This window comes from Mesoplodon bidens (genome assembly GCF_964165515.1).
Source record: "Mesoplodon bidens genome assembly, chromosome: 8".
In the NCBI taxonomy this organism is placed as follows: Eukaryota; Metazoa; Chordata; class Mammalia; order Artiodactyla; family Ziphiidae; genus Mesoplodon; species Mesoplodon bidens.
This window is the reverse complement of record NC_138165.1, coordinates 69,480,159-69,493,576: the sequence shown is the minus strand read 5'-3', so window position 1 is coordinate 69,493,576 and position 13,418 is coordinate 69,480,159. Positions and strand designations below refer to the sequence as shown.

The window sequence follows — 13,418 nt, the reverse complement described above, 5'->3', positions numbered from 1 at the left end:
ATAGAAGGTGGTATATTTAGGAACTGAGAAAAAAAGAGGCAGGAAAAATTCAGACAAGACTTGGTGATCACTTAGATGTAAGTGATGAAAAGGACAGGAAATGTCTAGAACTGCAACAGGCATTGGGGATACAGAAAATCAGGGATGATGGAATTCCCTTTCAAACACATGGCACTTGAACATGGCGCAAGGTAGAATGCTTCAGTAGAACTGTCCTGTGGACAGACTGGAGCCTAAATGTGTCTCAGGGTTAGAGACAGAGGATGAAGCCAAGGAGGGTGGGAGATCCCTCCAAAGAAGCAGCAGAGAGCCTAAGACAGAGACAAGGAACTAATACTTTTAGAGCTCAAGCGAGGCAGAGAAGTCTGCCTTTAAAGAGACAGAACAAGACCCAGCAAAGCACTTCTTGACCTCTTAGCAGCCTTTAAAAGTTATTCACAGTTGCCTGGAGACCTTCCACAGACAAAGAGGAGTTGGCCAAGTACTTCCATTTAGGAGAAACAAACTTGTAATCAATGCACTCTTAGGATTAAAAGGACCCTATAGCCCTCTAAGGGCAAAAATTATAGTAGGCCAAAAGAATACATACACCAAAGGAAAATGAAAGCTCCACTCTCAACTCAGAAAGTAAGGAGCAATTGTTAACTGGGAGATAAGACAAGCAGAGGAATATTAGGAACACCAGATCACCAAACTTGGGACTTCTGCTTTATGCCATCAACCAGAATTCTACCCAAAATTCCAGTTTCAGTCATCCCATCCAAGGAGAATGCATTTCCCTACCACCCTAAGGGCTGACTCCTGGGAAGCCCCCATCTCCTGGAATCTCTGTGTCATCCACAATCTGCTCTAATCAATTACTGACCTCCTCAAATTTTATGGTTCTTTATTTTATAAGGGCATTGCCAGGTGACCTGATGACTTCCCAAGATACATAAAAAAAGACTGAATCTGAGCCCACTAAACATCTGCTGACAGCCAGGAAATCATGTGGGGTGCTTCTGAAAAAATATAATTTCCTAGGTCCTTGGGTTGCATCTCAGCAGACTCTCATGATTTGGCAAATTTGGCAAACTACATTAGAAGATCCCTATTTAGTACACTCTCTGGGCAGCATGAACTCCTACAGGTTTTGAGACCACCGTCATGTTCATGCCACCTCAGTTCTCTGGAAAAAACATTCCTGCATCTTCTGAATCACCCATAGGAGGATCTGCTTTGTCCTCCCACTCTAGGGGAGACTTTTTGGGGAGAGAATCTATCATCCAGCTGGACACTAACCCACAAAAACAAGCTCTTGGGAGTTACAGACACAAGTTAAAGTCTGTATTGAACAACATTATACCAAATGGAAGGGTTTCTAGAAACTGTCTGAGGTAGAGGAAAGGAAACCTACTTTCCCTTCATACACCTAATGCAATAGCTCCACAGGCTTTCAACTCAAGAGTATACACACAAAAAAAATATCTATACACACATATAAATATATATGTATGCACATACACACACAAAATCATTTTTATAAGAGGACTGTAACCTTGCAAGATTTATGGTGTCATCAGTTATCTCACCATATATACTCCCCCAAATTATGGAATAAAGTAAAAATTACATGAGAAAATCTAGAACAGAGTTCTTGAATCTTTTTATGAGCAATAAGAGAACAAAGAATATATGATGGACAAATGTAAAAGATAAACTTACGGAGAACTAAAAACCCAAACTTAGGTTTTATTCTTCTGAGATAAGGCAATGATTTTAGAAAATATTAATTTTCAACTTTTATCCTTTCTCATCTTTACCCAAAAAGAAAGGAAACCCACTAGTTCCTAAGAGGAAGCCCTTATGTTCCGGTAAGAAAGTAGTTATGATTATAATATCCCCATAAGGACTGACAGGACCCAGTGTACATTTCCAAAGTCAAGACACCAGATGAAAGATAAATAAGTGAACTATTTAGACTCCCAGGAGGCTTTCTAAAGGCCCACACTTACTGCTGGGAAAGGAGTTTTCTCCCTAAGCTTTTTGCTTTAAGAGAATGTTTCAGTTTCCTACAAAGCCTGTTGGGATAATTTAAACAACCACCACTTCATACATTAACTTGATTTGATTTAAAAGAAAATTTTTATGAGATTTTCTGTTTTTACAAACTCTGTATCATTCGTGCTTCGACATGCAGGTCAAATAAATCCAAAGAAAACTGCATCTCTCCAATCTGAAGTAAACATAAAAGGATCCTAACACAATGCTGTATAATATAGGAAGCTGCGAGTAGAGTAAATCTATTCAACTGCAAACTCCAGTTACCTGGCCTGTTCAAGAGATGCTGGAACAATCATGCTGGGTGTGACCTTTTTATAAATTCCACAATTAAGAGAAACCAGTTGCCTCTCCCGTTGCGGAGCACAGGCTCCGGACGCGCAGGCTCAGCGGCCATGGCTCACGGGCCCAGCCGCTCCGTGTGGCATGTGGGTTCCTCCCAGACCGGGGCACGAACCCGCGTCCCCTGCATCGGCAGGCGGGCTCTCAACCACTGCGCCACCAGGGAAGCCCGGTTACCCATTTTTTAACTGCATTCAAAAGCTAAACCAAGGGCCTATATATCGCAAACCTCCACTTGCACCAGCTTAAATGTTCCTCAGTCTGGTCAGTTCCAGAGGAAGAGGAATTAAACAATGGACTAATTTAAGGCCATTTGTTGTTGTTTGTTATTCAGTGATCTATTTTAATTTTATTTTATTTATTTTTTTTTTTTTGGTACGCGGGCCTCTCACTGTTGTGGCCTCTCCCATTGCGGAGCACAGGCTCCGGACGCGCAGGCTCAGCGGCCATGGCTCACGGGCCCAGCCGCTCTGTGGCACATGGGATCTTCCCGGACTGGGGCACGAACCCGTGTCTCCTGCATCGGCAGGCAGACTCTCAACCACTGCGCCACCAGGGAAGCCCCAGTGATCTATTTTAAATGGTAATGATTTGTTGCTGAACCTTTTAAAAACAAACTCACTTTGGCTCCTTATGGGGTAGGATCAGTCATCTGCCAGATTTAAACTATGCTAAGTGAAATAAGGAGCTGGTTTGGCTCAGAAAACTTGACAGGTCAACTCCAGCTTTGTCTTCGAACCACAACACAGCACTTAATATGAATATGGGAAACAAAACTTCTCTGACTTTCTCCAAGCTGGGACGTGGGGATTTAGAGTAAGGCAGAGTCTTTAATGGTTACAAGGGAAAAGAAGAACCATTCCTTCAAATCAGCCTCAATCTGCTCCAAGAAGCTTCAGCCTGCCTTCTGTCCTGACTCCTCGATCAAAACTCTCGAGTAACTCCTGAGTGATCACCAGCTTTTCTCTTTAACCTCTGTAGCTTGATGTCACTCCTTGAAACACTCTTCACCTGACTTTTTGCTATATTATGTTGCCTTCCCTTACTCTAAGTGCAGGAATTTTCCGAAGTTTTATATTAGATCCCGTTTCTACTGTCTTTCCATATTCTCCCATGATGATCTCGTCCACTCCCAGCCTTCAATATCACCTAGAGCAGACTGACCTCCAAACTGCTATCTGTAGCTTGGGCCAGTGGTTCGTGGAGTTCCCGCAAAGTGTTCTCAAATCCAAACATACACCAAGCACTGGCTCACACATATACCCCTACTTTGCAAATAAAAGTAAATACTTTGTGATTTAATACAAACTCATTTAAAAGTGTAACTGAATTCACAGTTGTTGCCATTATATCAACAAACACTAAGCAAAATTAATGAGTACTTGTTTTTTTTATAGTTTAAAAAGTGATCTTCATACCTGAAAAGTTTGAGAACCCAGACTGTTTTTCTGATAATTCAGTATTTCAACTACCATGTGGAGATTGTCAAACATCTCAAATTTGGTAAGTCCAAAAGCAAGTATGTTATCTCATTTTCCTCCCTTCTTCCAGATTCCCAAATCTACTCTTCCCAACTCTCAATTCTTTTAGTTGCACCACTACTCTTCCAGTTTCCTGGATTAATAAAAGTAGAGATTCCTTTTTTTTTTCTAATTTTTATTGAGGTATAGTTGATGTACAATATTATATAAGTTTCAGGTGTACAACATAATGATTCACAATTTTTAAAGGTCATATTCCATTTATAGTTATTATAAAATATTGGCTATATTTCCTGTGCTGTACAATATATCCTTATAGCTTATTTATTTTATACATAGTAGTTTGTACCTCTTAATCTCCTTCCCCCTCCCCACTGGCAATCACTTGTTTGTTCTATATCTGTGAGTCTGTTTCTTTTTTGTCATATTCACTAGTTTTATTTTTTAGATTCCACATATAAGTGATATTATACAGTATTTGTCTTTCTCTGACTTATTTCACTTAGCAAAATACCCTCTAATTCCATCCATGTTGTTGCAAATAGCAGAATTTCATTCTTTTTTATGGCTGAGTAATATTCCATTGCATGTATATACCATATTTTCTTTATCCGTTCATGTTTTTGTTTTCCTCTTCCCTCCTCCAATCTGCATGTCCTTAGGCCACAACACCACCCTTTTTCTTTCTCTGCCTCAAAAGCACCTAATTCTGATTTTCCCCTTGCTTCTCACCCCAACTTTGAAAACAGCTATCTCACCTTCAATACTTCCCATACTGCAATGCCAACTTTATCTTCCTAAAGTACAGGTGTGGCTCTTTACTCACCTATGCAAATCTCCCCACTTCATGGAGGAAAAAATCCAAACTACTCATATAGGCATCCCAGACCTGTCCAGCCTCCTCTGTGGTCCTTCACCTGCCCCTATGCTCATGCCAAACACTGGACTTTCCTCAGATGGTTCTTCAGAGAAACTGTTAAGAATCAGGATACAGACGAGTAAGCACACAGTTAACCACTCTGATAAATGCTATGCCAAATGTTAGCTTCAATACATAAGGAGCCATGGAACAGAGAAGCAGACTGCCATGGTCCTGTAGAACAGGTTACCTTAGGCTACAAGCTCCTTGATGGTAGGGACTAGTTCTCATTCATCTTTTATCCCCCTCTACTACCAGCAAAGCGTTCAAGGTAGAACAACATCTCTATAAAGGCTTCTGTTGAATGAAACCCAACGTTTGAGTCAGAATCTGATCAGCAGCCTCCTTTTATATTCCAAAAGGAATAACCTGTGTAAATTAGGGTCCAATCTAACAAAAGCACATCCTGCTACTTTACCTACAATCTTTTTCATTCTCTCATCCTCAATACTTCCCCTTTTTATAGCCTGTGTGGTGGATTCCCATAAGATGGCCGGATGCTCTCCTTTACAGGAACACACGTGGTTGCGGCGACAACAGACATCATGTTAGCCCAGCCCCAAAAGCAGCCTTTTAAGTCAATTTCAGGCACGAGAGATCCCAGGTCTCTTTCCTCTTGGTTTCGACGAATTAAAATGTTATCCCCTAATAAACATCAATCCTATAAATGATCATTACACTCAAATGGATTCATGAACACTACACTTGAATCCTCCTCTTCATGATGCAGGAAATATATATGTATACACACTTTTATGAAGTCCATGGCATTCCAAAGAAGAGAGACTGCCAGGAGTGGGGAGAAACCAAGGGCAAAATCCTAGTAAAATCTGACTTATTTATGCAGAGGACTATAAATTCCTGCCTCCCAACACAGCCTGAAATTTTTACTTTAAAATTATCTAAGTTAACAGCAACCTCTTAACAGACTTCTAAAAATATGTGAAAAAACTTGGGAAGCATTAGCTCATGAGTCACTTACAGATTAAGGTGAATTAGTTCCACCAGATTGTTTTCCTCTAACACCTAGATGAGATTCAGTACACGCTAAAGGGAATGAAAGCTAGAGATGGGAAATGGCAAGGAAGGAGATAGGAAATCTGAGGCGAGTGACCACGTTTAGAGCCTCGGAAGTATTGCCAAGGTTGGGAGAATGTAGCCTGAAGGTATAGGAGCCTGGGGAAAGGGTACAATGGGTACACTACAGGTTGAGACTGGAAAGGTTTATGACAAGCCAGAATTTGGCTTAGGGAAGGATAAGCCTTAAGCCTAGGAAGTGAATTCTTCTCATTTTTGTCCCAGTCCCAGAACTCAACCTAAAATAATTAAATGTAGTTTAGTTACATCATGGGTTATTTAAGATAGCAGGTCGACCCAGGTCCTCACTCCTGTGTATGTGTTTCAAGTACCAAACAATTTAACTAGGCATATTTATTAATAAGCATGCGGGGATATATCTTAAGTCAAGATATTTTTGGATCTTATTACTGTAATAGCTATGAATTAAACATATAGCTTCTAATGAATTAACAGTAATTTAGGAAACTTAAAATGTTCTCTCCTACTGATTTTTTCTGAATTCTGAATGAAGCTGGAAAAAATTTCTTATAAACCTCAAAATTTTAATTAAAGTTTCAATGTATAACCCTAAATTTATCTAAATTAGAAAAAAATCAGATTTATTTTGCAATTAAACAATAACTATGCATTAACTTAGCTGTGATACCAACAGGTAAACACTAGTATTTCATATAATATGGCTGGAAATTCTTCAATCAACTAACAGTCAAGTTATTCAACATACATTAAGTGCCATTTGAACATGTAGTATGCACACAGTACATATAAATTTTATAATTTTTTTCCCAGAAATTTATCTTTATAAATTATTAAATTAACATACTGTACAAGTTAAGGTGCAACTCTCTAAATACAATGTATTGAGAAATGACAAAACTACTATTTGAAAGCTTAATGGTATGTTTTAGCTGTGAGAATTCTGACGAGGATTGCTACTTTTTCCCCCAAGATCAACTTCTCTCATTTCCCACTTGTTCCATTGTTAAGTTTAAGGGAGTATATTCTACTACTGCACTAGTTTTTGAAAATGTCAGATCAAAAAGGAAATTTGCATTTAATATAATAACTGTACTGTTCTTCATTCTACTAAAAAGAATGAACGAAGCAGTTAAAATAAAACTAAATCCAAAGCAAAGGGGCTAGGAACCTTGTATTATGCTTAAGTGGGCATTATTTATTCCTTATTATTTTTAATAAACTTCACATGAAATATGCATACACAAGATGATTATACAAGCAAGATCTTAACCTGTTCAAACATATTAAAGAATGGTCATTTCCATGAAAGTAACATAAAATATATCATGCTTCTGTGGTATCCAGAATACAGCTTCACACTTAAAGGTAAATTGTACAAAGCTTTTATTTCCAATAATGCACATGAATAGCACCAACAAAAACAACCTGACTTACCATAATGGAATAGATGAACCCCAAGTCTTAGGACAGAGTCTAGATCAACAGACACAAAAACCTGACATACTTCTGTTTCCATGCAACCATCTTTTACTTTAAATTTTTAAGTTCATGCAATAAATTCTTCAAAGGTCTCCCCCACTTTGTCATACATTATCATTTCTTCTTTCAGAGCAGCCACGGTACAAACACCCGAAATCTTTAATAATAAATCAATATGCTCTTAATATGTGATTAAAAGAAAATATCTAATACTTTAACTGATTCTCCAAATAGCAACAAGGAGAATGAAAATATATTAACTTTTCTACAGGGCAATGGATATTTACTAGTCATCAAAAAAGAACATTTTTAAATTAATTTAGCTGAGATTATTCAATTTTATTAATACTTCTGAAACAAGACAGGATGTATTCACCAGATATATCAAATTATTTATTAGCTATATAAGCTCACTAAATTTCCTTGTATCAGCTATAGTATTCCTAAGGATTTCTGTCATGTTCATTACATCCACAATTAGCAGGAAGAATGAAATAAAAATCTACACTGCCTCCATGTTTTTATTATTATTACTGATTTATTCACATATAATAGGAAATCACCAGAGCCAAGAAAAATGAAATTTTTCCAACACCAGGATGGCATATTAACTTTTGTGCAAGATGTTAAAAATAGTAAAATTAAAACAAGAAGGCTTCCAATGGTTCCTTAACATTTTCTTTCAAGACTTGATTTTCCAATAACTAATACTCAAACAGGAATAAAGAAGGCTGACCTTGCCAGACATGTATAAACTCTCAAGAGAACACTTACATGCAAGGTAATACCTATAAGGACAACATAATTTTTAAAACTTAATGAAAATATTAAATGTTTCAAATGCTGGAAAATGGAGGAAAAAAGGATATCCCCTTAATCTAAGCCACTTTTACTGGCACTTAGATTAGACTAGAGGCAGCTTTTTAGGTCTTCTGGAAAATATCAGTCCCCACCCAAAATAGAGAAAGTAAATCCTCTGCATCCTTTCTCCCAATATTCCTTCTTAAAACCCACACATAAATCAGGACGTATCATCATCTGGTATGTTTTAGAGGGGAAATTTTTCAAAAAAGTGAAAATCTAAGAAGGTATTTCATTGCATGCGCAGTTCTCTAACAAAACAGCCTAGCATTTCCTACGTGACTAATCTTTTTAAAATTCAGTTCCTATGCAATCTAATATTATCTATTAAAACTGCCAAAATATTTTTAAACAAGATCTGAGTATCTCCCTCTCAGCTCTGATCTTTGCACTCCTTAAGTTTGCAGACACGTCACTGGCAAACCAATTGGTAGTGACAGGTTACTCCAAATCAACTCTTTCGGAAGGAAATTTTAAATTGACATCTACCCCCAAATTTTCCATGCCTCCCGGATCTCACGTAGTGAGGAATTAAGTATATGCAAGTCAAGGATTCCTCCTGATCACCTGCTGCAAAACCTGGTCTGCGGAACCTATAAATGCAAATATATTCCAATTCAATTATCCTTTCCCCCGAGATCTTACAACAATTAGGCTCACTCCAAGTGTCGTTTCATATCTTGTGCCTTGTGAACCCTGACAATGCAGCCCGTAAGCATCTGATTGCACTTGCAACGTTTCTCCATGAATAAGGTCACAGACTACTGCATCCAAAGCTTGTATGTCCCGCATGTGTTTGCAAATTCCACACTCGGCCTTAACGAGCATGAGTCTCTCGCTTCCATCGCACCTCAGTGCCAAATTTCTGTAAGCCACTTCCAAACAAAACTCTCCTTCCGCTTTCAAAAAGAAAACTACATTCCAAAGGAGAGGATACCCAGGACGAAAATTACGGCTCTAAGTGCAACACTCTTACAAAGTAAACAAACCAACAAAAAGATTCTGCCCCTGCGGAAGGTGGATGCAAAACTCTGGGGCCGGCGCGCGCACCCACCGCGCACAACAGACCGCACAACAGACCACGCAACCCACCACCGCTCCGCGCTCCGCGCCCCGCGCGACGGCCCCAGCCGGGTCAGGAGAATGGACGCTGCGCCCCCGGCTTTCTGGGAGGAGGTGCACAGGTCGGCACCGCTGCCTCGCTCGCCCTCTTGCTGCCCCTGCGCACCGAATTTCTCCGGGAATCGCCCACACGAGCCCGATGCCTCCCTCTCCTTCCGGCGGCGGCCGCGCGGGGCCAGCTGCCCTGGACGCCCGCCTCCCCAAGTGCTGGCGCGGCCCAGAGACTCCGCCACTCCAAGTTCGCCCGCGGTCGCACGAGCTTGAACGCATCCCGCAGTTGGCGGACAGCCGGTTGGTACGTACTAGGCCAGCGGCTGCAGCGGTCTTGGCGCGCTCTCCCCCAGGACGCCTTAGCAACTCCGAAGCGACGGCCCCCGGCTCTCTCTCCTCAGTCGGCTGCTGCGGCCGGGACGCCCCCGCTCCCATCGAGGGGGGAAGGAAAGGTGGGGGGCGCTCTCTCCCTGCTCCCCCCACCCCAGCTCGGGCCCGCCGCTCCTTCCCGCCCGCCAGGCCCTTCCCGCCCGCCAGCCCCGACGGCGCTCGCTCGGCCGCGGTGGCGGTGGCAGCGGCTCCTCCCGGCGCGGGCAGCGGCGGCACCTCCCCCGCCGCGTCCTCCCCCCCTGCTCCCCGCCTCCCCTCCCCTCCCCTCCCTGCGCGCGCTGCCCCTCCCCCTCCCCCGCCCGCCTCCGCCGCCTCTACCCCCCCCCGCCCGCTGTCACATTGGGAGATTCCGCTCTTGGTACATTCGCCGCTCTGGCTCCCGCCCACGCGCGGCCGAGTGACGCAGATCCCGGCGTGGGCAGCCGCCGGGCGGGGGCGGGGGCGGCGGCCGCCGGGGCCCGGGCTCGGGCTCGGCCTCGGGCTCGGCCTCGGCCTCTTCCCGCCGCCCCCTCCGCGGAATCCGGAGGGCGGCCCATTCACTCGGCAGCTGGGAGGAACCAAGTGGGCGCCCGGGAGGGGGCGGCTCCCGCGAATCCTGCTCCCGGCGGGGGGAGGGGGCGGGAAGGAGGGAAACGGGGTGGCGGGAGGGAAACGGGGTGGCGGGAGGGAGGGAGGGAACGCCGCCTCGGGCCTGCTCTCCAGCTGCCGAGGGAACTGGGAAGGTTTGCAATTTAAAAAAAAAAAAATTTTTTTTTAAATGTGTGAGGTTCCCAATATAGTGTTTCAAAGAGCACGCCCCGCCAAATCCAACATCCCCCGGGAGGCTGACTTTAAAAAAAATAGCACGCTCAGCGGTGCCCGTCTCGCCTCTGCTCCCGCCCGCGCCGGCTCGAGGCTGATGGGCCAGGTGCGCCCCTCCCGGCCGGCCCAGGCATCCTGCGGGAAGTGGGCTGCGACCGCAGGGAGTGGGGGTGGCAGGTGCGCGGCGCTGGGAGGAAAACTGGCAGTTCCAGAGTATCTCAGCCCCGCCCATCTTGCCCTGTCCCCACCACCGTCCTGGCGTAGGGAGGAGGGGAGGAGTGGGAACCCACAAACCCGAAGTGCGGCGTTGACAACTGTCTTGTTTGCTGGGTAACTTAATTCCAACCTTCTCAACCCTCCTGAAAACCTGCTTGTTATTTTACTGATTAATATTTTCTCTTTCCACGGTGTAAAAATCCGACAGCACTAGAACAGTCCTGGCGTGTGTTTGAATAGAGTTCCCAAGGCACGCTATAGAATTTTTGAGTTTGGTTTGCATGAACTTTTTCTAACCAAAGAAAGTATTAAAACACCTCCAAAAATGTATCTAAAGTATTGCCAAAAAAATTGGAAATTTGTTTTAGGGTCTATTTTTCCTTTCTTTGCAAAAACGGGAAAAGGGAAGAATTCCTCGAATTTTAGTATTGCGTTCTTGAAGGGTAGAGAGCATCTAGTAAATCTAAAACTACTGCAAATACAGGTAAAATTCTGTTTAAACGTACATATACAAACTCAGCTTTATAGGAGGCCAGTCCCACATCCTGGCTAGCCTCCCAGAGTGTGCCTACTTTGCTGATGGGGATACAAGGCATTCTTTGAGATGGGAAATTCTTCATACCACATCTTTATGTTGCAGCAATGGATGGGGATGATAACATTGAAAGAAAAAAAAACTTATTAAAGTACTGAATCTTTCTTTTTCTTTTGCAAAAACATGTTATAGGAATGAGTAATGCCACAATGGAATATATATAATTAAAACTCTTTCTCCAGTATTAGTGAAAGGTTCTGTCTGGAATAGTTGTGTTGATTTTCATATGAATAAGCATGCTTACTTCCTTGAATTTTTCTTCAGCGGAAGAATCACTACTGGAAGCGTATCTTAGCCTAATTGTCTCAGTTTTACAGCTGTGGACCCTATTCTGCTAAAGAGAAAGTTAACTTCGGTTGTAGTAAAATAAAGACAGCTTTTTGGAAAGATATAGGTTAACAGATTTTCAAATGAACAAATGAAATCTGCAAAATTATTTTCTTCCAGTTCCTCTCTGGAATCCTGATGTTTTGCAAACATTGTTCTGAACAGCTGGAGAAAGATAATTTTCTTCCATAAAGATGTACAATCAGTGATTCATAAGTCATGAAATGAGTAGTCTTACCTGGACTGTTGAGCCTCCCAGTAAAATTGTTTCCAGAGTTGGAAGAAATGACATTAAATCCTCTTCCCAAACTTGTATCTGTCTGACCAGCACTGGACATAATGCTGAAAAGGAAATGTGTCAGGGCAGATGGTTTTTTTTCTGACTTGTAACTGATTATTTCTACAGTTAAGCACTGAAATCTCTCCTTGTTTGTTTTCTGAGCACATTTAGGTAGTATATTTTTCCCACATTAAGAATGGCATTTTTGGCCCACTTTGAATTGCCTTAAACACCCATGGTGCTGGGGGAAATGGGAGGAAGGAAAATGAAGGAAAGATAAAAATTTTAAGCTTTTAGCATCTAATTCTGTATGTCTGTATGACAACAGTGTAGTTAATATAGCTGCTTAAAAAGAACGGAGGCATTCACCCGTATCTGAGACAGCTCAGATAAAGAAACATTGATTCTTATTTACCTCCTTACCACTTACTTTCATCGCCAGTGCTACCCCTGAACACCACCTCCTCTGCAACACACACACAGTCTTCTGCCATTCCCAGGCCCTGGTGGTTTGTTAAGGAACAGCATTCCATCCTGTAAGGTAATAATTATGGTTTCTGATTATTCTGTATTCCATTCTATCCTGTAAGTATGTCTTACACTTCCCTTGAATTCAGTAAATGTGTGTTTAATAGGATCTTATAATTATTAAAAATACTTCGGTGATTAGTGCATTTGCAAAAATAAGGGGTTTTTGGACAAAAAAAATTTCCACATTGTGAAACTAAAAATAAAGTTTTTAATTAAAAAAAATGTAGAAAGTTGATAGTGGTTCTGACATTAGAGTGAAAGTTTCCCTGAAAGAGCATTAGTTTATTACTTTTAGGAAGATTTCTTTAGAATGCTTCAGTGATTCAAAACAAAAGAACAAATGATTTTAAATGTTCTTAGAGTAGAGAAGGAATAACACTATGGCTTGTGACCTACAAGATCTAAGATATAGTATAATTCTATCCTGTTGTTCTTCTGTTGCCTTAGAATAATTCCATACTTAACGAATTTTCCACTCTATGTGGTGGTGGTCCTAGAGTTAACTGAGTCCTGTGTAATATTCATAATATCAGAAATATAATTTAAATTTCCCTTATTTTACAATATGAAATTTAAAGTTTTGGATGTGTATGTAGATTAAATAGATTTTTTAGTGTATAGAGATTTGACTATTTTAAAATATAGGGAGATTATAAACAAGTTTCTTAAAGGTATGCTAATAGGAATATATATAACTGATCATTCCAAGAGCCATGACTTTAAAAACATTTGCTCTTCTAAAAAAAAAAACAAATCTTCATACATTGCATTTTATTACAAGACACTATAGAATTTTTTTAACATCTTTATTGGAGTATAATTGCTGTACAATGGTGTGTTAGTTTCTGCTGTATAACAAAGTGAATCAGCTATATGTATACATACATCCCCATATCCCCTCCCTCTTGCGTCTCCCTGCCACCCTCCCTATCCCACCCCTCTAGGTGGACACAAAGCACCAAGCTGATCTCCCTGAGCTATGCG

The 13,418-nt window shown here is 41.6% G+C and overlaps 1 protein-coding gene and 1 long non-coding RNA gene across 4 annotated transcripts in view; one reads left to right on the top strand and one right to left on the bottom strand.

The window, feature by feature from the left end:
- NAB1 (NGFI-A binding protein 1) overlaps positions 1–9,883 on the bottom strand; it is a 45,603-nt gene extending 35,720 nt beyond the window's left edge. Inside the window, exon 1 of one of the 3 annotated variants that reach the window (XM_081243260.1) lies at positions 9,607–9,883. Coding sequence is in view for 2 of the 3 variants with exons in the window: in XM_081243259.1 (XP_081099385.1) it covers positions 4,690–4,712 (23 nt within the window). In the remaining variant the exon portion in view is untranslated. Of the gene's footprint in view, positions 1–4,689; positions 5,036–9,606 lie in introns of those variants that run through there. The other 2 variants (XM_081243259.1, XM_081243258.1) reach the window with 2 other exon arrangements.
- The window catches only part of LOC308622123, a 58,243-nt gene continuing 54,348 nt past the window's right edge, over positions 9,524–13,418 (top strand). The window contains exon 1 of the long non-coding RNA XR_014016564.1: positions 9,524–9,598. This is a non-coding gene — a long non-coding RNA (uncharacterized lncRNA). The remainder of the gene's footprint in view (positions 9,599–13,418) is intronic.